This window comes from Calypte anna, chromosome 14 (genome assembly GCF_003957555.1).
Source record: "Calypte anna isolate BGI_N300 chromosome 14, bCalAnn1_v1.p, whole genome shotgun sequence".
Taxonomy (NCBI): domain Eukaryota; kingdom Metazoa; phylum Chordata; class Aves; order Apodiformes; family Trochilidae; genus Calypte; species Calypte anna.
In genome coordinates, this window is record NC_044260.1 from 15,301,401 (window position 1) to 15,329,049 (window position 27,649).

General features: G+C 53.7%; 1 protein-coding gene across 1 annotated transcript in view; it reads left to right on the top strand.

The window, feature by feature from the left end:
• The first annotated feature begins 129 nt into the window (after positions 1-129).
• WDR90 (WD repeat domain 90) overlaps positions 130-27,649 on the top strand; it is a 44,606-nt gene continuing 17,086 nt past the window's right edge. Inside the window, 36 exon segments of the mRNA XM_030459703.1 lie at positions 130-165; positions 1,082-1,173; positions 1,268-1,444; positions 1,898-2,036; positions 2,638-2,808; positions 3,734-3,857; positions 4,888-5,131; positions 5,693-5,914; positions 6,759-6,827; positions 7,425-7,535; positions 7,837-7,982; positions 8,266-8,323; positions 9,854-9,972; positions 10,688-10,849; positions 11,505-11,611; positions 12,614-12,730; positions 13,225-13,460; positions 13,868-14,007; positions 14,847-14,977; positions 16,347-16,477; positions 16,861-17,022; positions 17,289-17,417; positions 18,009-18,142; positions 18,218-18,255; positions 18,639-18,758; positions 19,157-19,330; positions 20,019-20,119; positions 20,969-21,071; positions 21,927-22,048; positions 22,378-22,537; positions 23,686-23,876; positions 24,135-24,303; positions 24,640-24,751; positions 25,363-25,534; positions 26,397-26,519; positions 26,699-26,920. Of these exon segments, the coding sequence (XP_030315563.1) occupies positions 156-165; positions 1,082-1,173; positions 1,268-1,444; positions 1,898-2,036; positions 2,638-2,808; positions 3,734-3,857; positions 4,888-5,131; positions 5,693-5,914; positions 6,759-6,827; positions 7,425-7,535; positions 7,837-7,982; positions 8,266-8,323; positions 9,854-9,972; positions 10,688-10,849; positions 11,505-11,611; positions 12,614-12,730; positions 13,225-13,460; positions 13,868-14,007; positions 14,847-14,977; positions 16,347-16,477; positions 16,861-17,022; positions 17,289-17,417; positions 18,009-18,142; positions 18,218-18,255; positions 18,639-18,758; positions 19,157-19,330; positions 20,019-20,119; positions 20,969-21,071; positions 21,927-22,048; positions 22,378-22,537; positions 23,686-23,876; positions 24,135-24,303; positions 24,640-24,751; positions 25,363-25,534; positions 26,397-26,519; positions 26,699-26,920 (4,938 nt within the window). The 5' untranslated portion in view covers positions 130-155.

Sequence of the window (27,649 nt, forward strand, 5' to 3'; positions counted from 1 at the left end):
ACCGGACCGGGATGGAGGGGCGGGGGGGGCGGGCAGTGCCCGAGGGGGAGGGGCGCTAGGGGGTGTCACGTGATTAAAACCCCTCCCCTCGGGGCGTGGCGGCGCGCGCAGATTGGCGGCTGCCGCGCGGGACGGTTGAGCCGGTAGCGCGCGCCATGGCGGCAGGTAGCGGGGGGGGAGGGGAGGAGACACGGGAGACACGGGAGAGACACGGGGTCCCGGGAGGGGAGGACACACACACGGGGTACCGGGAGGGGAGGACACACACACGGGGTCCCGGGAGAGACACGGGGTCCCGGGAGGGGAGGACACACACACGGGGTACCGGGAGGGGAGGACACACACACGGGGTCCCGGGAGAGACACGGGGTCCCGGGAGGGGAGGACACACACACGGGGTCCCGGGAGGGGAGGACACACACACGGGGTACCGGGGGAGACACGGGGTACCGGGGGGGAGGACACACACACGGGGGACCGGGGGAGGGGAGGACACACACACACGGGGTACCGGGGGAGGGGAGGACACACACACGGGGTACCGGGGGGGGATATACGGGGTACCGGGGGAGACACCGGGACGGCAGATTTCGGAACACGGGGCGTCACCGGGGCTGGGGGACTCAGAACATGGGGGGTAACGGGGGTGCCAACAGGGCTGGGGCGTGGAGGTGCCAAGGCTGGTGGGGGGCTCACGGCACGGAGGGACCGGGGTCAGCACCGGGCGCCAGGCAGGAGGGTGACTGCGGGGCTGGAGGGAGGATCCGGTAATGGCGGTAACGGGGACATCATTGAGTACGGGGCGATCACCGGGGATGGGGGTGCCGGGGAGAGGGCTTGGGTCGGGGGGGGACTGGGAGCACGGAGGTGCCGAAGCCAGGGATAACGGGGCTGTCAGTGGGGTGCGGGGCCTCCGGGGCCCAGGGCACACCGGGGCTGGGGGCACCCAGACACAGGGTGCCAACAGGGTGAGGAATGCTGGCACACGCTGGGATCGGTGGGGTCCGCGGTACGGAAGGTAACAGGGGACGTCCCGGTGGGGGAACTGTCCCCCCGCCGATCCCGGTGCCGGTACCGGCAGCCTGGCAGCGCCCGTACCTGAACGTCTTCAAGCATTTCCGTGTGGAGGAGTGGAAGCGCTCTGCCAGGGACGGGGACGTGGCCGCCCTCACGGTAACGGGGACACCGGCACCACAGGGGGAGGGGACACCGGTCACGGGTGTGCAGCGCTGACACCCCTTGTCCCCCCTTTCCGTGGTTTTGGAAGGACAAGAGGCTGAAGGGAACTGTCTACCGGATCCGGGGCTCCGTCCCCGCCAGCAGCTACCTGCAGCTGCCTCGGACAGAGACCCAGTCGCTGGGGCTGGTGGGACGGTACCTCTACCTGCTCTTCAGGCCCATGCCTGGCAAGCACTTCCTTGTCCACCTGGATGTCGTTACCGAGGTAGGTGACTTGAGGTGGCCTCGTTAAGCTGACATAATTAGTGTTGTGTGTGGCCTCACAGAAGGAGCAGTGTCCTGTGCGTTAGGGATGCAGGACTTGGTCTTGCTCGATGCTGGTGGGTCACCCCAGCCTGGAGATGGTTTCCATCCTTGGGGCATTTTTACTGCAAGCAGAGGACACATCCACGCACCTTCTCAGCAACATTTTTTTAGGAATTCTTTGTTGTGAGGGTGCTGAGCCCCTGGCCCAGGTTGCCCCCAGAAGCTGTGGCTGCCCCATCCCTGGCAGTGTTGAAGGCCCCAGGTTGGATGGGGCTGCTGGGAGGTGTCCCTGGCTGTGGCAGGGGGTTGAATGAGGTGATCTTGAAGGTTCCTTCCATTCCAGTCTGTGACTTCATGATTTCCCTCATGAGGCCACCAGGGTGACTGAAGTGCTGTGTATGCTCTGTCTTAGGAAAACCAGGTGGTTCGCATCTCCTTTTCCAGCCTCTTTAAGGAGTTCAAGTCCACGGCCACCTGGCTTCAGTTCCCCTTCCTCTATGGAGCAGCCAATGGCTCAGCGTGCCACCACGCTCCTGGGACATCCAGATGTAGTAAGTAGCCCATGTGGTGCTGGGGCTGCTCATGGCCAGGATGGCACAGCCCCACCAAAGAAATCGTTAGTAAAGAAATGGAATTCAGAAGTCAACTTGATGGGTTTTGAGAAGAGTGAGGAGTGGTGGTCCTGAGCAGGAGACCCTTGGCTGCTGGGAGAGATGTCCCCCTTGTCCCAAGCAGTGGGGTACAGTGTCAGGCTGGGTGTGTTTGTCTGTGAGGGCAGCAGGGCTGCTTCTTCATTCTTTACTTTTTTAGACATTAGGAAGGAATTCTTTGTTGTGAGGGTGCTGAGCCCCTGGCCCAGGTTGCCCTGAGATCTGTGGCTGCCCCATCCCTGGCAGTGTTGAAGGCCCCAGGCTGGATGGGGCTTGGAGCACCCTGGGCTGTGGGAGGTATCCCTGACCATGGCAGGGTTGGCACTGGGTGAGTTTTAAGGTCCCTTCTAACCCAAACCATTCCATGATTCTATCATTTTCCCAGCTCAGCTGGTGTCCTGCCTGCTAATACATTTCACTGTACTGCGTTCATCTTGTGTCTCTCACTCCACGAGCTCCAGGGCCTGTAGCATCTTTTCCCACCTGCCCCTCTTCTCCCCAGGTCCAGCAGGAGCAGCCCCTGTGGACACTCGCTGGACCTGCCTGGTGCTCGACCTCCCCTCCATCCTCTCCCTCTACCTCAGCCGCCGGTACAGCCACCTGAAGGGTGTCAAGCTCTGCTCCAGCCTCCTGGTGAAGAACCTCTGCACCAGTGACCTGCTCTTTGAGCCAGGTGAGGAGCTGTGACCTCGGAGTAGCTTCTGGTTCCTCCTGGCACACTTCAGCCCAGTCTGGCTGGAACCCAAGGGGGTTTAAAGCTGTTTTGGGGTTTGCTGTTGATGCTGGCAGAGCTCTAGGCTGCTGTGATTGCAGCAACACAACATGAAGCAGGAAGGGTCCTGGTGCAAGGTGAAGGTTTCACATGATCTGCTGAATACCATCTCCCAACCCCTGGAGGAAAGTGTCCTCTCGTTTTCCAGCTGTAAAAGCTGGAATGTAAAAAGCTGAATGAAAGTAAAGTGTCTTACTGAAGTTAGATTTTTTTTTCACAGGGGAAAAAAACTTAAAGGTGTTACCAAGCTTCACTTCTCCAAGGCTTGTTATCTGCTGGAAGAACCTTTCAGGGTTTTTTGTTTAAGAAATCTTCCAGCCTACTTTTCTTATCCACCTGCTCAGTGTGGCAGAGAGCCACAAAAACCTTTGTTTTTGCTTTTCTTTGTCTGGAAATCTACCCAACCCGACCAGCCCACTGGAACATCAATGAGGAGAATCTTATAAATGATTCCTTTTGGGTCCAGAAGCCCCTTATGTCTTGAGGACTTTTATGAAGTTACAAACACCTGAAAGAAAGAAGCAAGAACAGAACCTCAACAGAGACCATCTGGAACTGCTGGGCCACTGGATAGAAAACTAAGGGAATCTTGGGCCTGGGGGGTTTCTAACACCAAAGGTTGATGCTCTGGTGTCTTTTGTGGAGGTTGAGAACATTCTTGTCCCAAGATGTGTTGGTGTGTTACAGACCTGGGGGCTGTAATCTTTTGTTTTCAGGTGTCCTCCAAGAAGGAACTGGTTTGTGCTTGTGTCCTACAGGACACACACAATTTCAGCCTGCTCCATGGCCCTTGGATAACACTCAGTCTTTATCTCTTTGTCACCAGGTGTGACCTTCTCCAAGGCCCAGCAAGCTGACCTGGCCTGCCACGGGCTCTCTCCCATGCCGCGGGAAATGGCTTTCCCTGTGCCAAAGGGACAGAAGTGGCATGACCTCTATGACTACATCAGGTAGGAATGCTTCATCAGGGGCAGATGGAACCTTTTAGCTTTGGTGAGCAGCTCCCATCATGGCTGAGGAGCTCTGTTGATCATGAGTTGAAGCTCATCAGCAGTGTCAGCTTGCCTGAAGTGTGTGGCACCTGAGCTAGAAACACAGAGTGATAGAATCATTAAGGTTGGAAAAGACCTCCAAGATCATCACATCCCATCCCTGGGCAGCCTGTTCCAAGCTTGATCACTCCTTCAGTAAAAAAATTGTTCCCCAGCTCCAACCTAAACCTCCCCTGGCACAACTTGAGGCCAAAAGTTCCTCTCGTCCCATCCCTTGTTCCTTGGGAGCAGAGCCCGACCCCCCCTGGCTCCAACCTCCTCTCAGGGGGCTGCAGAGAGCCACAAGGTCTCCCCTCAGCCTCCTCTGCTCCAGGATCAGCACCCCAAGGGCCCTCAGCCCCTCCTGGTCAGACTTTGTGCTCCATTCTCTTCTCTGGACACTCTCCATCCCCTCAATGTCCTTCTGCTCCTGAGGGTCTCAGAACTGACCCCAGGATTGGGGGTGCAGCCTCCCCAGTGCCCAGCACAAGGGGACAATCCCTGCCCTGCTCCTGCTGGCCACAGTCATGCTTATACAAGCCAGGATGCTGCTGGCCTTCTTGGCCACACACTTGCCTCATAATTAGCCACTGCTGATCAGTACCCCCAGGTCTTTTTCCACTGAGCACTCTCCAGCTGCTCTCTTCCCCAAGCCCATGGCTGCATTGCCCATGGTTGTTGTGACCCAAGTGGAGGACCTGGCACTTGGCCTTTTTGAACCTCAGACAGTTGACCTCAGCCCATGGATACAGCTATCCCCTGGAAAGTCACAGTGTAGATCAGACCTGGGAAGTGCTTTAATATCCCTGTGTTTGGGAGAAGAGAGGGGAAAGCAGGGGAATCTTACAGGAGACAGTGAAGAACCTTTTGTGGCAGGCAGTGAGTTACCACGTCAGGTTCCTGGGTGCAGTGTCCCAGTGACCCAACACCTTCCTCTGATTTTGCTCAGGTTCCCAGCTGAGGGATCCAAGCTGCCATATGACTCCATCCAGAAGAGCTGTCCACGTGGGAATGCTGGGAACAGCAGTCCAGACTCCAGGAGGACATCTTGGGTTTCCAAAAGAGCCCAACTCTCTTCTTGTGTCACCCAAGGTGGCCACATCTTAGAGGACCCTGACCACCAGCCTGTGACACTCAGCAAAGCCGTCCATGACCAATTGTCCCTTGTCCACCAGATAACCAGTCCCAAAGCTGTAAGTGCACCATGGAGGAGACTGGATCTTCCTTTCTGCCTCCTGTGGAGTTTTTCCCCCTGTCTTATCTTGAAGTTCCTTTATTTAGGATGTAGAAGCTGCTTGTTGTTGTTAGCAGCTGAGCAGGCAGGTCAGAGCCCTGAGCTGGGCATGGGCTGTTGGCCACAGCCCCAGAATTGATGATGAGGTGGTTCAGGCTGGTCTAGCACAGAGCAGAGATAAATGCCAAGTACCTCATCATCTCCAGACATTTGTCCTCTCTGTCTCAGCCAAGGCAGCAACTAGGTTTGTCTTCAAACTCTAGATGGGGAATGAGCAGTGGCCACGAGCCTTCAGCCTCCTCTGCTCACTGGAGATGGGGCAGCTCTTCCAGAGCCTGTCGGGCTGGATCACTCCTGAGGCTCTGATTTGCATGGACAACACTGGGAGAGTGTCTGGTTCAGATGGGGACCCCCAGGGGGCTGTCCCTCTGCCTTGGTGTCAGCATGGCTGCAGAGTGTCCACCTGTCCCTGCCTTATGCTGGCTGGAGGGCTGACCTCTGGGGTTTTCCTCTTTCTCAGAAGCCACGCCGGTGTCCTGTGATTCCAAAAAGCATCCCAAAGGTTCAGCTGACAGCCCCAGGGCCCCGTGGAGCCATGTCTGCTGCAGGCCAGGAGCTGGAGAAGAACCAGAGTCCACACAGTGCTGGGGACGCAGGGCAGCCAGTGGCTGCCAATGACAGTGGCATGCAGGTGTACGGTCACCAAAGGAGCAAAAGGACCATCCACAGAAATTTGGGGGAGGTGGGTGAAGCACTGAGGAGCCACAGCAGCCCCAGGGTGGCTTTGGGACACTTACAGGGTGATGCTTGTGAGCCAGGCAGGAGGAAAACAGGATAGAATGTCAGTGAATCCTATGGAGTCCTTCTGCTGGCATTATTTTTCATAGAACCCCAGACAGGTTTGGGTTGGAAGGAACCGTTAAAGTTCATCCAGTTCCAACCCCCTGCCATGGTCAGGGACACCTCCCACAGCCCAGGTTGCTCCAAGCCCCATCCAACCTGGGGCCTTCAACACTGCCAGGGATGGGGCAGCCACAGCTTCTCGGGGCAACCTGAGCCAGGGGCTCAGCACCCTCACAACAAAGAATTTCTTCCCTTAGATCTCCTCTCAATCTCTCCCAGTTTAAAACTGTTAACATCTCTCCAGGCCCTTGTCCCAAGTCCCTCCCCAGCTGTCCTGGAGCCCCTTCAGGCACTGGAAGGTGCTCTAAGGTCTCCCCATTGCAGCCTTCTCTTCTCCAGGCTGAACACCCCCAACTCTCTCAGCCTGGCTCCAGAGCAGAACTGCTTCAGCCTCTCATCATGTCCATGGCCACTGGGCTCATCCAACAGCTCTGTGTCCCTCTTGTGTTGAAGACTCCAGGACTGGACACAATTTTTTTCTCACCAGCAGCTCCTTTTTCCACTAGTACCGTATTTGCCTTGCAAGAGGGACCCTGTGGTTGAATGCACTGACTTTAAGCCAGCTATGCCTCTACTAATTTGCTCAGAGCATGTCTTGGAGTGGCCCTGTAGCAGGAGAGCTCCAAGGGTGGAGGAGCTCGGCACGAAGTGCCACAGTCCTCTCTGGTTCTCTTGTTTTCCAGAGGCTCTTCCCAGACCCCATCCTGAAGCTGCGGATGATTATTGGCTTTGGAGGCTGCAGCACCAAATGGGTCAGTAGCTTGGAGGGTTTGGGAGGGCTTGTGTAGTTACAGATTGATTTTTCAGAGGCAGGAAAGGCAGCTGAGTGCCACCTTTTATGGGGATGTGTCCCCAGAGCAGATGAGCACAAGCTTATGGTTGTGCACAGATCTACTGTTAGGATGGTGAATTAGGAACGATTGGGTCCTTGGATCTCGTGGCTTCTGTGTTTGAACATGTTTAAACTAGAGCCTCTTTGAATGAGTCTGGGAAGAAAGGGCTGGGCTGGATTGTCTCCTGGGCCATGATGCCTTGCAGGAGCCCAGCTTGTATTCTGTGTTAGGGAAAGAAGGGTCCTTTTGGTTCAGCTGGTCTAAGGCTCTGCCAACAACATGATTTTCCTTGGAGCTGATGTTCATGTAGTAGAGATGACTGGTACAGTAAATCCACTGGATGTTGGCTGGGCTCTGATTTTTTCTTTGTGAGTTAGAAGAGTATTTGTATGGAAGAGCATCTGTCACCTGCACAAGTGCATCAGATCTGTTGAGGAAACCTCTGCAGGTCTAGCCTGGGTCCTGGGACAGCTCTGGAAGATCTGTAGCCCTCTTATTCCTGTCTTGGCTCCACAGGCACTGTGGACTCGGGACAGCTCTGAAGTGGTCTACCCCTGCCACGCTGTCATAGTGTCCCTGCAGATCCAGACTGGAGAGCAGAGGTTCTTCATGGGACACACAGAGAAGGTGAGCCTAGGTTTTCATACAGCCATACAGCAATGCTGGCCTTGGAGCCCAGCTCTTCTGCTAGTCCCAGCTCTCAGAGTTATAGGATCGCCAGATTTTTCTGGCTAGAAAAGATCTTTAAGATCATCAACTCTGCCAAGCCCAGAGCTAAACCCTGTCCCACAGCACCACATCTACACAGCTTTTCAACACCTCTAGGGATGGGGATTCAACCACACCCCTGGGCAGCCTGTCTGAGTGTTTAATTATCCTTTCAGTGAAGAAGTTTCTCCTAATCTCCACCCCCTGGTGCTTCCCACAGGTGTCAGCACTGGCCTTCAATGGCAGCAGCACCTTGCTGGCCTCAGCACAGACTGGTCCCCTTGGCGTGGTGAGGCTCTGGGACTTCCCAACAGGCAGCTGCCTCTCAGTCTTTAAAGCCCACGTCCACTCCCTCTCATGCCTGAGGTGGGTGTCCCTGGGGGCAGGGATGCATTGATGTGGGCAGTGTTTCTCTGCTAGCTGGGTGGGATAAACCAGGGGGGGCAGTCACAGCTCTCCTTCAGCTGCCTGGGTTTGTCACCCAGACCTGCCAGCAGCTGGAGAGGCCCATAGGCTGCCAGCTCCCTCCTGAGCTCATCCCTCAGGTCTTGTTGTCTCCCTGGACTCAGAACTTGTCTCCTTTTCTTCCCCACTGATGTGGACTCGGGGTGAGAGGATTTGCCTCTCACCAGGTGGCCTCTTCTTGCAGCTTTTCCTACAGTGGAGCTGTGCTGTGCAGCGTCGGGAAGGACGGGCAGGGAAAAACGGTGAGAGCTGAAACCTGGGGTTGGGAGTGTTCCCTGCCCTCTGAACAAGCAACTTGAGGTGGCTCTCCCCAGGTTACATGGTTATTTTGCAGAAAAATGTCTGCTCTGGGCTTTCTTTGATGTAGAACCATGGAATCAGAAACATGGTTTGGGTTGGAAGGGACCTTAAATCTCATCCAGTGCCATCCCCTGCCTTGGGCAGGGACACCTCCCACCAGATCAGGTTGCTCAGAGCCCCATCCAGCCTGGCCTTAAAAACTTCCAGGGATGGGGCTTCCACCACCTCTGCTGGCAATCTGTGCCAGTGTCTCACCACCCTCATGGGGAAGAACTTCTTCCTAACATCCAATCTTAATCTCCCCTCCTCCAGTTTGAATCCATTCCCCCATGTCCTGTCACTCCCTGACATCCTAAAAAGTCCCTCTCCAGCTTTCTTGTAGCCCCCTCAGATATTGGAAGGCCACCATAAGGTCTCCTCAGAGCCTTCTCCTCTCCAGACTGAATAACCCCAACTCTCTCAGTCTGTCTTCATAAGAAGATCAGAGGGCTCTAGCCCCATGATCAACCTCATGGCCCTTCTCTGGACACACTCCAGCACATCCATGTCTTCCTTGTAATAGAGACTCCAGAACTGGATGCAGTACTCCAGGTGGGGTTTCATGAGAGCAGAGTAGAGGGGAAGAATCACTTCCTTCAACCTGCTGGCCATGCTTCTCTTGATGCAGCCAAAGATACAGCTAGTTTTCTGGGCTGCACTAAAAAAAAAGCTTTCTTTGTAGCATTTAGACACAAGGTTGAACCTGTCAGAGGCATTGCTGCTGAGGTGCTGGAGCTGCCACCCACAGTTGGAGCTCAGGGGTGACACAGATCCCCTGTGCAGCAGTCAAGAAGAACACAGTGCCATGGGGCTGGGTTGTTTTGCTTTAGCAGCGGTGCCATTTTCATCCCCTCCATCCCTTGTTGCCAACCCCAGCAGTTTGCTGTGCCTGCTGCCTGCAGGGAAGGTGAAGCTGCTCTCCTTGCCTTGCTCCCAGCACGCAGCAGCGGTCGATGAGCTGGGGTGGGAGCTGGGGATCAATAGGGCAGAATCAGGATGGGAGAAGGGGGGAATGCTGGGGGGCTGGTCAGGAGCTCCTCTCTCAGGGTGATGCCAGGTCTGGTTTTAACTCTGTTCTGAAAGCCAAAGCATCAAAGCATCTGCATTTCCTCACCTGTCTTTTGGGGAGAGGGTTTGATCCTCTGGGGGTTTTCTTTCCCAATCTGAGCCCTGTTGCCAGGCAGCCCTGGGATTTGGAGCCTGTAATTATGGATTCCAGACAAATATATTGCTATGAAGCTTTGCAAAGCTCTTGGAGTGTCCTAAACCCTCTCTTTGAGAGGTTTTTGTTCTTCTGCCCTGCCACTGATACCTTGTGCCCAGCTGCAGGGCAGGCTCCCGTTGCACCTAGGCAGCTGCTGTGAGGAAAAGCTCTTTTGCTGCCAAGGTTTCCATGTTTGAGCAGCTTTGCCAGAGTTATCTTCTCACTTCAGGTGGTGGTGGTGTGGAACGCTGCTCAGGTGACCCGTGGTGGAGAGGTGGCCATGCTGGCTAAAGCACACACTGATGTGGACATCCAGACCTTGAAGATTGCTTTTTTTGATGATACCAGGTAGGGTGTAAAGAGAGTACCTCAAAAGGACTGGTTCTGGCATGGTTACTGGGGGAATCATAGTGCTGCAGCTGTCTGGTTGCCATTTCTGGTCTGGTTTGCCCATGGGGCACTGACCTTTCACCAGGGCTATAGAATCACAGAATTGTTCTGGTTGGAAAAGACCTTTAAGATAAACAAATCCAACTGCCGAGTCCAGTGCTAAACCATGTCCCTCAGCACCACATCTCCACAGCTTTGCAACCCCTCCTGCAAAGGGATGATGGGGACTCCAGCCCTGCCCTGGGCAGCCTGTGCCAGGCCCTGACAACCCTTTCCAGGGAGAAATTGTTCCCCAGCTCCAACCTAAACCTCCCCTGGCACAACTTGAGGCCAGAAGTTCCTCTTGTCCCATCCCTTGTTCCTTGGGAGCAGAGCCCGACCCCCCCTGGCTCCAACCTCCTCTCAGGGGGCTGCAGAGAGCCACAAGGTCTCCCCTCAGCCTCCTCTGCTCCAGGATCAGCACCCCCAGGGCCCTCAGCCCCTCCTGGGCAGACTTTGTGCTCCAGACCCTTCCCCAGCTCCATTCCGTTCTTTGGACACTCTCCATCCCCTCAATGTCCTTCTGCTCCTGAGGGTCCCAGAACTGACCCCAGGATTGGAGGTGCAGCACGGGGATGTCCCTGCTGGAGAAGTCCTGCCCTGGTTCTCACCCTGTCTCTCACCATCTCACCAGGATGGTGTCGTGTGGCCAGGACAACATCAGGCTGTGGCGAGTGCGGAGCGGGGCACTGCGCTGCTGTCCCCTCAGCCTGGGCGAGTACCATTCCCTGGAATTCACTGACCTGACCTTCCAGGAGGGACACGTGGCCCAGCGGGAGCCGGAGGACCGCACGCTGTAAGGACCATCACCCTCCTTGGGACAGTCTGCCAGGAGGGAGCCCCACAGCTCCCTTCCCCCTTGCTCTGCAGGAGCATGGCATTTCCTTTGGGGGGTTCTGCAAAAATCCAGGTGCCTTCTGGGGCTGGGGGAGCCTCTCCCCTCCTGAGGCCACTTCACTGCCCGCAAGCGGCCCAGCTGCTAGCAGAGGAGCCCAAGAAACAGGTCTTTCCTCTTGGCAGGGGGATGTTTTGCTGTATTTAATGAATCTCTCCCCATCCTGAGGGTCATGGTCCCCTTGCATCTAGATGGGTACATTTTTTGGTTTATTTTAGTCATGAAAGCCAGGTCTCGGTTCTGGCTCTACCACATCTTGTTCCATACCAGCAGAGGTGTCAGCAGCCTGTGTCCTGTGGCAGAGCTGAGCTTTTGACTCTTGCTAATTAACCTTTCAAAAGGGCAGGGAATAAACCAAGAAGTTTGGTCATAGATTTGTAGAGCAGCCCCTGGAAAGGTGTCCTCAGACACCTCCTCCTCGACCTCTTGGGTTGCTGTGAACCATTCCCTTTCCATTGGGCAAAGAATTTAACAGCTTACCCAAGCTGGCTTTACCTAAACCATTCCAGTTTTTCCGAACCCTGGAGTGCTGGAGCAGAACCTGTCTCCTTTCCAGCTTTGTCTGCAGCAAGAGTGGCCACGTCCTGGAGGTGGACTACAAGAACATCTGCGTGAGGAGCGCCCGGAGGCTCCTACCTGCACCAAGGGCAGGCAGCAGCACAGGTAGGAGCACCCTACAGCCAGCCTCGGGGGCAGAAATTAATAAACCAACTAGTTGGTAAGGATTACTAGGGGTTGGTTAGTCACTGCTAGTGATTGGCCTCCTCAGTGCTGCAGCTCATCTTCCTGAGTGCAGCACAGTGTTGTTTGAAGAAAGGATTTTAGTATTTTCAATCCTGATTGCACTTTCAGAGAAAAGCATGAAACAAGGTCGTAATTTGCTGATGGGAATCTTAATGTAGAGATGGAAAAAGTGCTAAGCAGATCAATGAAAAAGCGGCATTTGGGGTGTTTTTTTTCTTTTTTCATTATTCAGCCTGTGCAGAGTGTTTGGGAGTTTTTTGTTGCTGGATCTGAAGTAGCACAGCTTCAAAGCACCTGCAGCTATTCCCTTCATTTTAAATTTTGAGTTACTTTTCAAGAAGAATTCACTTTCAAGTTTGATTGCTCTGATATCTTCAAACTTAGTGCCTAGCTTGCTTTGGCAAATTGAGCTAATTAATCTAGAGCTGGCCCCTTTGAGGGCTATGTAACTCCAGTTCTCACTTCACCGGAGAGAAAATGCCCAAGAGGAGATGAAACAATGTCCTCGGGTGTCCTCCTGCTTGTGCTTGTGCTTTGACCCATGGACTTCATGCAGAACTCAAAAAATCCTGATTTCTTTAGATCTGCATCCTCTCTCCCTTCTTGCTACACTGCAGAAGAAGGTCTGAGAGAAGGGAATGAAAGGGGGTTTTGTCTCAGGCAGTTGATCTAGGATGTTCCTTGCCACACAATCCTGTTCAAGGCAGAAATATGGCTGGCTTAAACCAGCAGTAGGAATTTTCTGGTGAGAGTTGCATGATGGTAGAGAGGAGGGCTGGAATTTTGAGTCCTGGCTCCTGCTTCTGAGACTTGGGCCTCTGGAGTGGGTGGACCACTGAAGGCAGCTGTTGGATGGGGCAACCCTCAGTTTGAGTTGTCTTGCTCCAAGTGTGCAGGGGGGTGTTGTTGTTTGGGTTCCAGGCCCTGGGATTGCTATCAACAGCATTAGTGTCTCCTCAACCTTCTGTGCCACGGGGTCAGAAGATGGGTACCTGCGGCTGTGGCCACTGGATTTCTCAGCTGTTGTCTTAGAGGCAGGTGAGTAGAGCTGGGACTGGTGCTTCTGAGCTCTACATCTCCATCAGCCTGCTGCTGTGAAGCCAAAGCTCCAGCAATATCTCTCCCAGAGCAATTCTCAGGAACAAGGGTAGCTTTGATGCCTGTTGTTGCTGGGGGTGGCTGGCTTGGAAGTCTCTTCCTTCAACAACAATTATTCACATTCATTCTTGTAACTGGTAGGAGAAAGGTAGGATCTGCTGGCTGAGAGCAGGCACTCAGTCTGTATTTCTGTGCCTGTGTGACCATGGCTCTCCTGTCCCTGAAAAACGAGGGGAAAAGCTGAGCAGGTTTTCACTCTTTAAACAACCATGCTAGTAGCAGAGTCCAGGGACTTCTGGAAATAGCAGAGAGTGATGTGTCACTAAAATCAAACCCACACTCAGTCCTGAATGAGAATTTGTTTTGGGAGCTGTGCACCAGCTGCTGCTCCTTTTCCAAGTGGGGGTTTGGCTGACTCCTGGCTCTTTCCCCAGAGCATGAGGCTCCAGTGAGTTCTGTCTGCATCAGCCCTGACAGCTGCAAAGTCTTGTGCACGACAGCTGCTGGTAACCTGGGCTACCTGGACATCCAGTCCCAGGGCTACCACACCCTCATGCGTTCTCACGAGGACTCTGTTGTGGCCTGCTCGGTGGAGGGGACTTGGAAGCAGATGGCAACAGTGTCTCAGGATGGTACCATCCGAGTCTGGGACCTGGTGTCCATGCAGCAGGTAGGTGAGAGGAGGGTCAGGAGGTGTCTCGCATTTATTAGTAGTCTGCCTAATCTCTGGTTAGTCAGGTTATCAAAGCTTCATGGTTCAAGAGCCCTCAAATGTCCTTCCTGAAGCGTGGGGGGCACCTTGGGCATGAAATCCCTCTGGAGTAGGGAGTTCTGAGGGGTTTAGCTTCATGCATAATTGGCCCTTCTGAAAGCATCATTAAACAAAAATATTTTCTTTTCCTCCATCTTTTGAATATTGTTTTTTTAACACAATACCCAAAGGCTTTACCTAAATGCCCAAAGATTTCACAGGACTTTAGATCCAGGTGAGATTTCTGTTCGGGGGACTCTTGTGCTGGAGCTCTGGGGCTGTTTGGTGTTAGGTACAACTTTACGCAGTGTGTCTCTTCCCCACAGCTGTACGACTTCACAGCTGCAGAGGAGATGCCGTGTGCTGTGGCCTTCCACCCCACCCAGCAGATCCTGGCCTGTGGCTTTGACAGTGGGATGGTGAGGACCTTCAGTCTGGCTGCCTCCGACCTGCTGCTGGAGCACAAGTGAGCACGGGCAGGGGAGCTACCCTGGGGCTGACTGGGTGTTCTGGTGAGAACCACAGAATCCTTCTGGTTGGAAAAGATCTTTAAGATCGTTGAGTCCAACCATTAATCCAACTCCACCAGGTCCAAAGCTAAACCCTGTCCCTCAGCACCACATCTACACAGCTTTTTGACACCTCCAGGGATGGGGATTCAACTATCTCCTTAGCCAGCTTGTCCTGGTGTTTCATCATCGTTTCAGTGAAGAAGTTTCTCCTGATCTCCAATTTAAACCTCCCTTGTTCAACTTGAGAGTGTTTCCTCTTGTTCTGTCACTTGTTCCTTGGGAGCAGAGACCAAACTCCCCTGGCTACAACCTCCTCTCAGACAGCTGCAGCGAGTGAGAAGGTCTCCCCTCAGCCTCCTGTGCTCCAGACACAGCCACAGCCATAACCATAATCATAGAGGTGGGAAAGGTGCTTTTCTTGAGCTTGACAGCTCTCCCATCCCATCCGAGTGGTTTTCAGGCAGAACCAGCCTGCTGTGCCAAGGCTCTTGGTGGCCAAGAGTCCAACCAATAAAGGCTACAAGGGATTTCTTTATGAAATCCTTTTGGACTGCTGGTCAGCTGTTGGAAAAGGCTCATCCCAGAGAGCAGGTGGACAGGGAGCCCTTGCAAGCCAGAGTGTGAGGAGCAGAGGATGCTCCCAAGGGGGAGGGAGCATGTCCCATCCAGGCACAACTGGAGTGCTGCCCTTGCTCTGTTTACCAAAGAGCTGGAGTGTCCAGGCAGTTGCTACTGACTTCTGGGGGTTGGTTTCCTTGTTCTCCCCTTTTGCATCTTTTCTGCCTTCTTCCAGGCAGCACCGTGCTGTGGTCACTGGCCTGACCTTCTCTCCCGATGGCAATTTCATGTTCAGCTCCTGTTTGCAGGGAACTCTGGCTCTTTACAGCTGCATGCCACAGAAAAGCCACGTCCTGAGAGTCCTGGGTAAGCCCTTGGCTTCTGAGTTGCCTTTTTTTTTTTTTTTTTTTTTCTGTGTCACAGCCATCTGAGCACCAGAGCAGGCTCAGCCTCCTGAGAGCTATTTCTGATGCACCCCCTGAGCTATGTCGTTTGTGTTTACACCATGCCTGTGAGCAAACCCTGGTGACTGCCAACCCCTCCTGGTTCAGACACTCTCAGCTTGATGTCCTGAAGGGGTTGGGATGGCAGAGACCTGCCCTCAGCTCTGGGTTCAGCAGCACATTGCCTAGAAGCAACACAAGTGTAAAATCTTCCTATTTATTTATTCCTGAGCCTCAGATTCCTTCTGTTCTCTGGATGTGTGGTTTAATTTATTTGAACTGGATCATTTCCCTGATCCTGCCTGCAGCAGAGCCATGCAGGGGCCAGGCAAGGTTGGAAACATCCATGTTGTGTTTAAGGCACAGGTTTGAATTGAGTTGGGGCTGGGAAAGGGAACTCCTTGGACAAAGAGGAGGATCCTACCCCAAGAAATGGGCAGAGAAGGAACAGGGGCTTGGAGAGATTAGGGAATTTGTCAAAAATTATCCAAGTTTTGGGAACAGCACTGCAGCTGTGCCTTCATATTTTGACTCTGCTCTGAACACTGCCTGGCTGTGTTCCAGGGACACACAAAGGGGAATTTTGGTGGTGGAATAGAATTACTCTGATTTTGGTGAATTTTAGACTTTTATCTGCCCCCCCAAGGCTGACACCAGGGTGGTCGGGTTTGGCACTGCCTTCATTCTGAGCAGGGTTCAGACAGCCAAGCTGCAGCTGAGATCTGCCATCCATGTCACAGCTTCTTGACACGTTAAAAAATTAAAACTCTGGACTCAATTTTCTTCCCTTGGCTTTGTTCTGCTGTCCTTGAAAACACCACAGGTTCAGCCAGGTGACAAGCCCTGTCTCTGCACCCTGTCTTTGAGGGGGCTCACCGCATGCTTGGGCTGTTGCAGATAAAATTTCTCGCATCTTCTACAACAGAGGCTGCTTCTTAGGCTAGAACATTATCCTAAGGCTGATTTGGAGGCAGGAGAAGCTGCAGCTTGCTGGTCAGCAGCACCATCACAGCATGAGCTGACTGCAGCCTGGGCTTTGCTCCTTTCTTCGTACAATCATAGAATCATGAAGGTTGGAAAAGACCTCAACCATCATCAAGTCCAACCATCAACCCGACACCACCATGCCCACTAAGCCCTGTCCCCAAGTGCCATATCTACATGTTTCTTGAACACCTCCACAGGTGGAGACTCCACCACTGCCCTGTGCCAATTCTTGACCACTGTTTCAGTAAAGAAATTGTTCCTAGTAGCCAAACTAAACCTCTTCACTCTTTTGCTGTGGTTCTCAGGCAACGTGGTGGCCCGGGATGCTGAGAGTGGTCCAAATGCTTTGGTGGTCAGTGGGGACAGTCGTCTCTTGGCTTTTGTGGGCCCTTCCAAGTATGTTGTGACTGTGATGGAGGCCTGCTCTCTTGATGAGGTACCCAATGGGCTCCCCTCCTTCCTGGGGGAGGCTAGGGAGGGGAGGATGTGCCACAGGGGAAGTTCCCAAGGCTGCATCAGATGAGGCAGCAGCAGCTTTGGAGAGGGCCCTGTGAGATACAACGACCAAAGTCAAGGTTTCTTTTTCTCTGGCTTATTTGTCCCATAGCAAGGTAATTTGGAGAAGTCCTGTGTAGTCTGTCAGCTTTGACTCCTCTTTGTGAGCTGCCCTGGACAGCAGGGACATTTCCTGGAGCCCCTCCTTGGGTGGGAAGGGTTTGGGGGCCCTGCAGCCCCGTATTAGGAGAGCCACAAGAGCAATCCTGAGAATCCTGCAGTGTCTGCTCCAGGATGTTTGCTCAGTAGTTTCTTGTTTCCCAGCTGCTGAGGGTGGACATCAGCATCCTGGATTTGAACAGCACGGCCTTGGACTCTGCTGGAAGAATTTGCTTTGCTCCAGTGCCTCAACACGAGCTCCTGGTCTCCACATCTTCCAATAAAATCCTGGTGCTTGATGTGAAAACGGGACGGCTGGTGCGAGAGGTGGGATCTCCAGGGTGAAATTCATGCACTGAGGTCTTGTGTCTTTGTGGGGCTCAGGCACTTCAGGTCACTGTAGAGGCTAAATGAGAGATGAGCTCATCCTGGAGCTCACAGGCTTCAAAGAATCACTAGTGGAAAGAACATCCTGGTGTGGATGTGCTCAGAGTGAGCCTGAGTTTGTCCTTGTTTGTCACACTCCAGATGAAGTGTAAGTAAAGCCATGAACTAGGTCAGTTAATGCTGCTGGTGCCCTTTCTTGTCCACAGGTGTCCCCTGTGCACAAGCTGTGCTGTTCTTCCTTGGTGCTGAGCAGGGATGGCAGGTACCTGCTCACTGCTGGTGACAAGGTCATCAAAGTGTGGGACTACCAGATGCTCTTTGATACCAACTTCCAGGTACTGCCCCCAAAGGTTGGGAAGGGGGTTGGTGTTACCCTGCTCAACTGTTTCTGAATCCCTAGAGGTTCAGCAAAGTCCCTCTGTGCCACTTGTCCCAGTGTGCCCAGCAGCCTTAGTCCCACCTCATGGTAATGCCCTGCACTGAGCATGGGCTGGAGCTGCCGAAGCCTCGCACCCAGTGAGACCCTCTGCAAGGGACAGAGGTGGGTGCTACCTCTGTGCTAGGGTCAGAGGAGAAAACAGCTCAGCCAGGGTGTCAGGTATTGAGAGCAAGGCTCATAGAATCAGAGAACGGCTTGGGCTGGAAAGGACCTTAGAGATCATTTAATTTTACCCCCTTCCACCAGACTGAGGTGTTCCAAGCCCCATCCAAGCTGTCCAATAAGTCCTCAAGGGTTTTCAGCTTCCATTTGTTTCTCCAGATCAGTGTGGTGAAGGTCAAGCCCAGGCTTGGTGTGGTGCTGGCCTCTGAGGGCATTTCCTGCTGAGGAGCATAGACACTGGCTCTGCAGGACAGGGAGTGCCATGCCCCCCATCCTGCAGGGACTGGCAGGGTGGTGGAAATGCTCCAGGTCTGCTCTCTCCCAGGTGTACATCGGGCACTCGGAGCCAGTGCACCAGGTGGCCTTCACCCCAGACCAGCAGCACGTCCTCAGCATTGGAGATGCCATCTTCCTCTGGGATTTTCTGGCCCTGCCTGCAGAGAGGTCACCCCCAGCTGGGTATGGGCAGCAATGCTGGGCACTGCTTCCCCTGCTCCATCCCTTCCTGATGTGACACTGATCTTCCCTTTCCAGGCCTCGTTCCTCTGAGTCTGCTCTGCTGCAGGGGGCTGGTGAGTTCATCTCCTCCCATCAGCTGGGCTGGTAGGGTGGCAGCTCCCCCACTGCTCCTCTCCATGACAGAGGACAGGGGTTGGTGCCTTTACTTCCCTCCCTTGGACAGTCAGGTTGTGGGGGTAAGCCCTGATAATTAGCCCCAAAAGACAATCTCTAATTAATTAGAGGGAGCCTGCACAGGAGGAGAAGTGCTGAGCAGAGCTGCTCTGCCTTTTCTGCTCAGTCTTTCAGCTTTTGCCATCTGGCTTTCCCTGCTTTCATCTCCTGGTTCTTCTTTTCTCCCCTCCCTGTCTCTCTCCCTTTCCATCCCTCCCGTTTCTTAAGGGACAAGGGGCTGTGAGGGATGAAGGAAGCTCCCCAACTCCTCTTCTTTTCACAGAAGGCAGCTCTGAGAAGCTGAAGGATGCCTCTGAGACACCTCGGCAGACAGCCCCTCTTCCACTGCTGTCCTCACCACCATGTTTGCATGGCAGCTCTGCCCACCAAGCAGGATGTCCAAGTAAGAGGAAGTGCTTGCAGGAAAGGGGAAAATTCATCTTGTTTTAGGAAAAACTCCTTACCTAACTCAGCAGCATCCTTGGAGCCATCCATTCCCCCTTCTACAGACTCAGACCAGTCTGCATTTCCCTTCCCCTGACTGGGAGAAAGCCAACTAGATGTGCTGGGGTTCAGTACTGCTTTGGCCTCTGCCGTCCTCCGCGGACCTCTGGCAGAGCTTTTCTGAAGACCATAGGAAACACCTTGCTGGTCATATCCAAGGGGAAAGGGCTGCTTTGCCTTCCACCCCAACAGATGGGCTGTTCCACAGGGCGGGAGAAATGGAAAAGCATCAGTCACACCTGAAGTGGTCCTGAAGGACATGGATGGTTCTGTCCTCTCACTGATTTTTATTTTTAGGTATTTTCTCTGAGTCAGAGGAGGAAGCAGTTGTTGCAGGCAGCAGCGAGATGGTGGCCAATGGAGACAGAGATGCCTCAGTCCTTGTGATGGAGTCAGCGAGGAACAAGGAGCCTGTAGTGAGGCCCAGAGTGAGGCAGGAGAGCTCGAGGTCTCATGGAGATTTAGCAAACGGTAAGGGGGCGTCTGTTCCTTTCTTCTGCAGAGCTCAGCTCCCTCAGGGCACAATGTGCCCAGACCTGTGTGGCAGCTTGACCTGTCCCTGGAAAATAAAAAAGATCATTATTAATAGGGTCCAGCCAGACCCAGACATGTGCTCTGAGTTGTGAGATGCAGGGCAAGGACGTGTTCCTCAGGGCTCTTCCCTTTGGGTGGGATTTCCCAAGGGAAGTCTGTGTTGAGGGAAGCTCCTGCTGCTCCCCAGGACTCCTTGTTTTCCTGGCTGCTGCCTCTAGGCACAGCAGGGAGCCAATGTCACCTCCAGGTGGCAGGTTCTCCCAAACTCAGCTGAAATGAAAGCCCCCCGTGTCTCTGTTAACAGATGCACAGCCTCGAAGCTGCAGCAGTTTGGGTCAGGGCTTGTTGGAGAGCCTCAATGTACATTGGTGCCTCCACTGCTCTCACTGCAGACCTCCTGCTAGCTGTGGGGCTTCTGGAGGTGGATGGAGAGGTGGGAAATGGTTGTCCTGGAGTGCTGGGGCTTTTCCTATGGCCAGGTGCACTCTGCAGACAGACAGAAGAATTTTTGCCTGGTTTGTGGGTTTGGATGCATGCACATACCCAGCGTCTGAAGGTATATCTGCTCCCAAACTCTTCCCAGGAGCAGCATCCTACAGCTAATGTTCTCTTCTTTGTGTGGCAGAGCCCAAAAGAGAGCCTGAAAATCCCATGTCCCAGTGCTCTGTCCGCCCAGATTCCTACCGCCACTTCACTCCTCGCTTCAAGGCCTCCATGCTCCCCCAGGTGAGAGCTGGGCCAGGGCTGCTTCCCTGGGAGAAGCAGCATTTTGGGGGAGGAAATTTCCCGAGTTCTTTCTATTTTGTTCCCTGAAAGCCATTTTTGAGCTATACCCCCTGGCCTGATGTTCCATTAGGACACCCCTCACATTTGTTCCCCTTTCTCTCCTCTCCTCTCCATGCAGCTTTTTCCAGACAAACGAACAAAAAAAGAGTTGGCACCAACTCTGTTTCTGTCAAGCAAATCTGCTTACATTTTTATTCAAAAGCAAGGGGAATGGCATTTGCTATTGCAAGTGAAAGACGAGTGAGCAGTGAAGTGAATCACCCTGCACCCAGATTTGCAGGCAGCTGCGTTGGCAGAGCAGGCTGAGCGTGGTGAGGAGAGTCCAAACACAGCCAGAATAAAACAGAAAACTCAGCTCAACCTTTTCTTGAGCTCTGCTGATGGCTGTGATGGGAGAAAATTGGCATTCACCTTCCATTCTCTCCTCTCTGAGAGAATTTTTTGCTCCCCACTGGTCTTTCCATCTACATCCCCGAGGCATCAGAGCCCACTGAACTCTTCCCCAGCTGCTGGTGTGGTTGCTGCCAGCCTGCCTGTGTCATGCCTCATCTGAAAGCATGTGGGCCTGGTTGTGCTGGTGCAGCTTCTCCCTGGTCTATGTAGAATGCTCTGGTGCTCATCTGGTGAGGTGTCCAAACCAAACTGCACGAGCGTTGGTGTGAATTTGCATGGGGTGTGTGTGTGTGTGTGTGTGTGTGTGTGAGGCCCCTTCTTACCTAGGAGTAGAAGGTACCCAACTGGGCTGTCCTTCTGGAGCTTATTTTAAGCCAGGGTCAATTTTTCTTGCAGAGTTTTTCTTCTCCTCCAGCTGGCAGGGAGGTCTTGAAGTTGAAAGCAGTGATCGGCTACAATGGGAATGGCAGAGGGAATATGGTGTGGGACCCAGACACAGGTACCTTGGGAAGGCTCTGGTGTGGACTGAGCCATGTCCTGACCCTCTGGCTGTCAGGCAGGGATCTTTGCTTTAACACAGGGCTTCTTTGCATTGGGAAAAATCTGGCAAACCTTTTGTTTTGCTCTTGGCAAATGTTAGTTGATACAGGCAGCCTCAGGCTTCAGTGGTTGAGTGAGGATAGTAGAGGGAATGTGCTCACAAAGCCATCCTGCCTCCTTTCTCCAGGCTGGAGTGATGGTCAACAACTTGGCTTTGCTCAGGTCAGGACAAGTGAGCTTTCCCTCCACTCCCCACCTGAAGGGAAAGGTGCTGACAAGCTGTGTAGAAGTTTTTACCTATTACTGGAAGAAAAAGGATTGAGAGCAGCCCTGAGGAGAAGCACTTGGGGGTGTGGGGTGAAGAGAGGCTCAACATGAGCTGGTGACATCCACTGGCAGCCCAGAAACCAACTGTGTCCTGGGTTGTGTTACCAGCAGGGCCAGGGAGAGCATCATCCCCCTCTGCTCTGCTGAGTCCAGCACTGGTGTCCTCAGCAGCAGAAGGACACGGAGCTGTTGGAGCCAGTCCAGAGGAGGCCCTGGAGCTGCTGGGAGGGCTGGAGCAGCTCTGCTCTGGAGCCAGGCTGAGAGAGTTGGGGGTGTTCAGCCTGGAGAAGAGAAGGTTCTGGGAAGACCTTAGAGCACCTTCCAGTACCTGAAGGGGCTCCAGGAAAGCTGGGGAGGGACTTGGGACAAGGGCCTGGAGATCTAGGCAGGCTCATGGCAGGGGATTGGAATGAGGTGATCTTAAAGGTCCCTTCCAACTGAAATGAGTTTGGGATTCCATTTGTGATCCCATCTCCTTCTCCACCAGGCTTCTTTGCCTACACCTGTGGCTGCCTCATCGTGGTGGAGGACCTGCACTCAGGATCACAGAACCACTGGCTCGGCCACGTAGAGGAGATCTCTACCCTTGCTGTCAGCCACGACGCCCAGGTAGGAGATGGGCTTCTGCTGGGTTTGTGGCTTTAGGCTGGAAAATGTCCTAGATCAAAATCTCATTTGTTTGTTCCTGCTGCATGGAGACTTGGGATTATGGAAATAAATTGAGGGGTTTGGAACCCAGCTGGCTCAGGGTGACAGCAAAGGCTGCTCCCTCCCTCTGGGGACCCTGCTCTTCCCTCCCACCATCACCTGATGCTTGTTCCCACTAAATTGTCCACTTGACAGCCACCTCACTTTGACACTAACAGTTCTCAAACTAACCAATGAAGTGTTCTCTAATTGCTTACCAAGCTCTCAGTGGCAACTTCTTGTTCTGTCAGGTTCTTGCCTCTGCCTCAGGAAGGAGGAATGGAGATCCCCACTGTCAGATCTGCATCTGGAGCATCCAGGATGGGGTTTGCACAGCAAATCTGTTCCATCATGAGACCCAAGTACAAGCCATGGCATTCTCCCGGGATGACAGGTTCCTCATTACCCTGGGTGAGTACAGCAGGGCTGGGAGCAGGATACACCCTGGAGTAGCCAGCACATGGGAGGAAGATGCTGAGAGGATGCAGATGGGCACCAGGCTGGTGGGTCTGAAGCTGCTGCTCCCCCCAGCTTCCTTTCAGCTCTTTCTCCTTGGCATGGTGAGCTCGTTCCTCTTGAAGTGACAGCTTACTTCTCCTGGCTCACTAGCTCTAGTGAAGCCTATGTAAAGAGTTTGCAGTTACTATTTATAGTATCCAAAGGGAAAAGCCTTCTTCTGGACTTCTTATTGCTGCTTGGGTGGAATGGTGTGCAAGTAGCCAGGCTTCACACTGTGAGCCTCCTGCCAGGCAGCACTGCCAGCACAGGATGGATGCTCAAGCTGTCTGTTTTGTTTAGGCAGGGGACATTTAAAGGACAAACATGCAATTAATAATTTGTTTTGCATGAGAGAGGACCTGTGGAGTAGGCAACATGCTCTCTTCAGGCTGGTGAGTCTGACCCTGGGGAAAAAAGCTTTGATGGAGAGAAAGAGAGCTTTGTGCTTCTCTCCATGGAGCAGTGTGGGAGAGGAGCCCCCCTCCTCCAGCTCTGGGTGGGCTGCAGAGGGGAGAAAAGCTGCAGGTCTCCAGGGAGCTTGAGGAGCCTGGGAAAGGCAGGAGCAGAGCACTGTCCTCTGGAGCCATCAGGGAGCTGGGATGCTTGCCACTACCAAGGCCAGTGCCTTCTGGAAGGATTATCAAACACTAGGGACAGGTGGTTGGATCCCCATCCCTGGGGGTGTTTCAAAGGTGTGTAGATGTGGTGCTGAGGGACAGGGGTTAGCTCTGGACTCAGTAGAGCTGGGTTGTGGTTGGACATGATGACTTTCAAGGTCTTTTCCATCCAGAATGATTCTGTGATCCTACTGCCACCCAGATATCATGGCTTTTGTTCAAGTCAGCTCCCACCTTCAGCAAAGGTGCCAGCCCTTTCTCATTTCACTGGTAGCCCTGCGTGCCTGGAGGGCTTGTGTGGGGCACACTTTGAGGTCTGCAGCAGCTTCTGTTGTCTCCAAACAGCAGGGAGGGACACGGTTGATCCATGGGTGCAGTGGGTGTGCCTGTAAGCATCCTGAGGCTGCAGAACGTCCTCCCACTGCCCTTCCTGTTCCACCACAGGGGACTACAGCGACCGAACCTTCGCTCTGTGGAACACCTACACTTACCAACTCTTGGTGTCAACGTGTATCTCAGAACCAGTCCATGAGGTGGCTTTCAGTCCTCTCTCTCACCGAGAGCTGGCCTGTGTGGGGAAGGGAGTTGTGATGTTCTGGCTGTTGGAGCAGCAGGGAGCTGATGTCAACCTCAAGGTAAACCTCAGTTTTACCTCCTTTTCAGAATTCCTTTTCAGCACCTCTGACTTCTCCATCACACTCACCACTCAGAGAAGGGCTCTGCTCCCACAGCTCAGCAAGAGCTGATGATTTCTCTTAGTGAGAGGACTCTGGCTGTCCTTGAGTGGCTTCCAGTTGCATTGGAGGCATTCACTGCAGGAACTGAGGGTTGGGTTTTGTTCCGAGGTAGATAAACACCATGTTCTTGGACATTTCTCTTATATGCTCCTGCAGGTCCATCAGGCCCCTGCCCCGGACGTGTTGGGGCCAGTGGAGATGACCTCACTCTGCTATGGTGCTGAGGCTCTTCTCTATAGTGGGACCAACTCAGGGCAGATCTGCGTGTGGGACACTGAGACCAATTGCTGTTTCATGACCTGGGAGGCCGACGAGGGGGAGATTGGTGGGTGCAAACCCCCTGGGTGTCCTTCAGGGCAGGGAACTCCAGGGGAGAAGAGCAGTAAGCTTGCAGGGCTCCAATTTCAGCTGGGCTTGGAAAACCAGGTCACTGTGTGGGATGGAAGATGCTCAGGGTGGCCATGGACCTGGCCTGGATTTCACTGGGGTCCCAGGTTTCCTGGGGGGGTTCACCTCCAGCCTGGAAAAACACTGGGTTGTACAAGACCCCCACTGCCCTGCCCCAATGACTCAGTGGCCTGGCTGTCAGGAGCATCCCCCCGGGTGGTGGCCAGGAGCAGGGGACACTCAGGGTGCCCTTGGCTCCCCTCTGTCCCCCCAGGTGTGCTGGTGTGTCGTGGGGACAGGCTGGTGAGTGGCAGCAACACCAAACGCCTCCGGCTCTGGGCAGTGGCAGCCGTGCAGGAGCTGAGGCTGAAAGGTCCCAATGCCAGGTAGGAGGTGGTGGTGGCCTCAGCGTCCCCACTGCACTCACACCCTTCTCACCCTGCTCTTGAGAAGCTCTTACCCTCCTCTGGCAGCTCCCAGGACCTGCAAGGTGGCTTTCCACAGACAGACATCAGCTCTGCCTTAAACCACACTGCCTCTGTTGCTCCTCATCCTCAGCTTTTCCTCTTCATCCCGTGCCTCCTGATTCTCTCTCTCTGGATCTCTGTGCTGAATGGAGTTGACCCCTCTTAATAGTGGAAATGGGTGGAGTTCAGCATGCCTGAAGTTTATGCCAGTGATTTGTAGGAACTCCTTAAGAGATGTAGTGAAAGTGCATTCATGGCCTTTGTTTCTTTTGAGCTACTGCATTCCCTCTTTTCTTTCTTTCCTGTAAAAACAAAGGTTTCAGTGCCCGTGCAGGGGCAGTTACAGCTCAGTGGACAGGAGCCCCTCACTGAACCATTTAGCTGCAAATTTATGACTGGGCCTGCTAGGAAAATGCAGTTGGACTTTTGATCAACTTAGAGGTCCTTTCCAACAGTTCTATGATTTATGGGAAGCAGATTGTCTGCTTCAACAACTGATCCAGTCCTCCTCACGTCCTCCTTTCCTCCAGGTCCAGCTCAGTCCTGCTGGAACATGAGATCACCCTGGATGGGACGATTGTCAGCGCAGCCTTTGATGAGTACCTGGAGATGGGGATCGTGGGCACCACAGCAGGGACACTGTGGTACATCAACTGGATGGAGAGCACAAGCATCCGGCTGATCAGTGGCCACAAGAACAAGGTTTGAAGAGCTGGGCCAAGGGGTGGTTTGTCCTGCAGAGCAGTGAGGGGTCTGCTGGGTGTCCCTGCCCGGGGAAGCACGTGCAGGCTGCAGGAGCATTCCCTGGTCAGGGCCTTTCTGCTGGAGCAAAGGATGCAGTTTGCAGTCACTAAGGCTTTGTTGCTGAGTGCTGTAACTTCTGCCTGCCTTCTGTTTGCTAGCTGGACATCCACACTGGATGATGTTTCCTTTGCCTAAAACATAAAAACATGAAGCAACCTGGGTGAAGAATGATGGCTTTGAATTTTGTTGTTGCTTTGGAGTATCTCCTTCTCCTACATACCTGGTGACAGGACAAGAGGAAATGGCCTCAAGTTCTGCCAGGGGAGGTTTAGATTGGGTATTAGGAACAATTTCTTCACTGAAAGCATGGTCGAGCATGGGAACAGGCTGCCCAGGAGCCACCATCCCAGAGATGTTCAAAACACATGTGGACATGGGACCTGGGGTCATGGTGGTGTCAGATGATAATTAGACTTGCTCTTAGAGGTCTTTTCCAACCTTAATGATTCTTTGATCTTTATGCTTCCGGGAAAAGAAGTTAAAATGGTAGAGAAGGGACTTTACTCACACCTGCTTTGGGTGGTGCCTGGAGGTCTATGTTGAGTGGTGGCAGGTCCTAGCTTTGGGGTTTCCTGGTTCCCATTACAAGTCTAGCTGCCAGCCCAAAATTTAAGCCCCAAACCAAAGCACCTTACATTTAGATCTTCTTGTCTGGTGTCTCCCGGAGAGGTCCTAAGGGCTGAGATGGATGAAGGAACTGATGTCCTGTAGGCTGTGGCATCTGTAGGGTTCCTGTTCCTTATCTCCTTTCCTGATGCAGGTGACTGAAGTGTGTTTCAGTCCTGAAGAGACCCACTGTGCCACGTGTGGGGAAGATGGCAGCGTGAGGATCTGGTCTCTGGGCAGTGTGGAGCTGGTGGTGCAGTTCCAAGTGCTCAACCAGGTAATTGTTTGTGGTACCTCAAGGTCTTCCTCCTGGCAGAGGGCACAATCCACTGCTCAGGGTTGCAAGGACTGATGTGTTCTCACAGAGCAGGAGAAAGTGGAGCTTTTAGTGCCTCTGAGGGCACAGTCCTGCTGCCCCAGCTGTGCCATCAGGTCTCTGCCCTGGTTGCTTTGCAGAGCTGCCAGTGCCTGGCCTGGAAGCCTCATCCCATCGTTCCCTGGGGAGCTGAGAGCCAGCAAGTAGTGGCTGGGTACAGTGATGGCACCATCCGTGTGTTCAGCATTTCCAGGACAGAGATGGAGCTGAAGATGCACCCCCACTCTGTGGCACTGACAGCCATTGCCTATTCCACAGATGGTGAGAAGTTGCCTTGAGGAGCATGGGGTGGTGGTGCCTGAGTGCCCCCAGCTGCTCTGTGTGCTGACAACCACATGGGCTTCAACAAGGCCAAGTGCAAAGTCCTGCATCTGGCTCAGGGCACATCCCCAGCACAGACAGAGGTTGGGCAAAGAGTGGATGGAGAGCAGCCCTGAGGAGGACTTGAGGGTGTGGGGTGGGGAGAAGCTTGGTCTGAGCTGGCAACATCCACTGGCAGCCCAGAAACACCCCCTGTGCTGGGCTGCATCCCCAGCAGTGTGCCCAGCAGGGTCAGGGAGGGCATCATCCCCCTCTGCTCCACTCTGGTGGGACCCCCTGCAGTAAAGCTGAGTCAGCTCTGGGGTCCCCCAACAGCAGAAGGACACAGAGCTGTTTGGAGCCAGTCCAGAGAAGGCCACAAAGATGACCTGAGGCTGGAGCAGCTCTGCTCTGGAGCAGGCTGAGAGAGTTGGGGGTGTTCATCCTGGAGAGGAGAAGGCTGCAATGGGGAGACCTTAGAGCACCTTCCAGAGCCTGAAGGGGGTCCAGGAAGCTGGGGAGGAACTTGGGACAAGGGCCTGGAGGATGGGATGAGAGGGGAACAGTTTCAAAGCTGAAAAGAGGGGATGATGGAGATGAGATCTGAGGAAGAAATGTTTTGTTGTGAGGTGTGCTGAGCCCCTGGCCCAGGTTGCCCCAAGGAACTGTGGCTGGCGCCACAATCCTGGTATGTCTCGCCAGGTTGGATTGGGGCTTGGAGCACCCTGGGC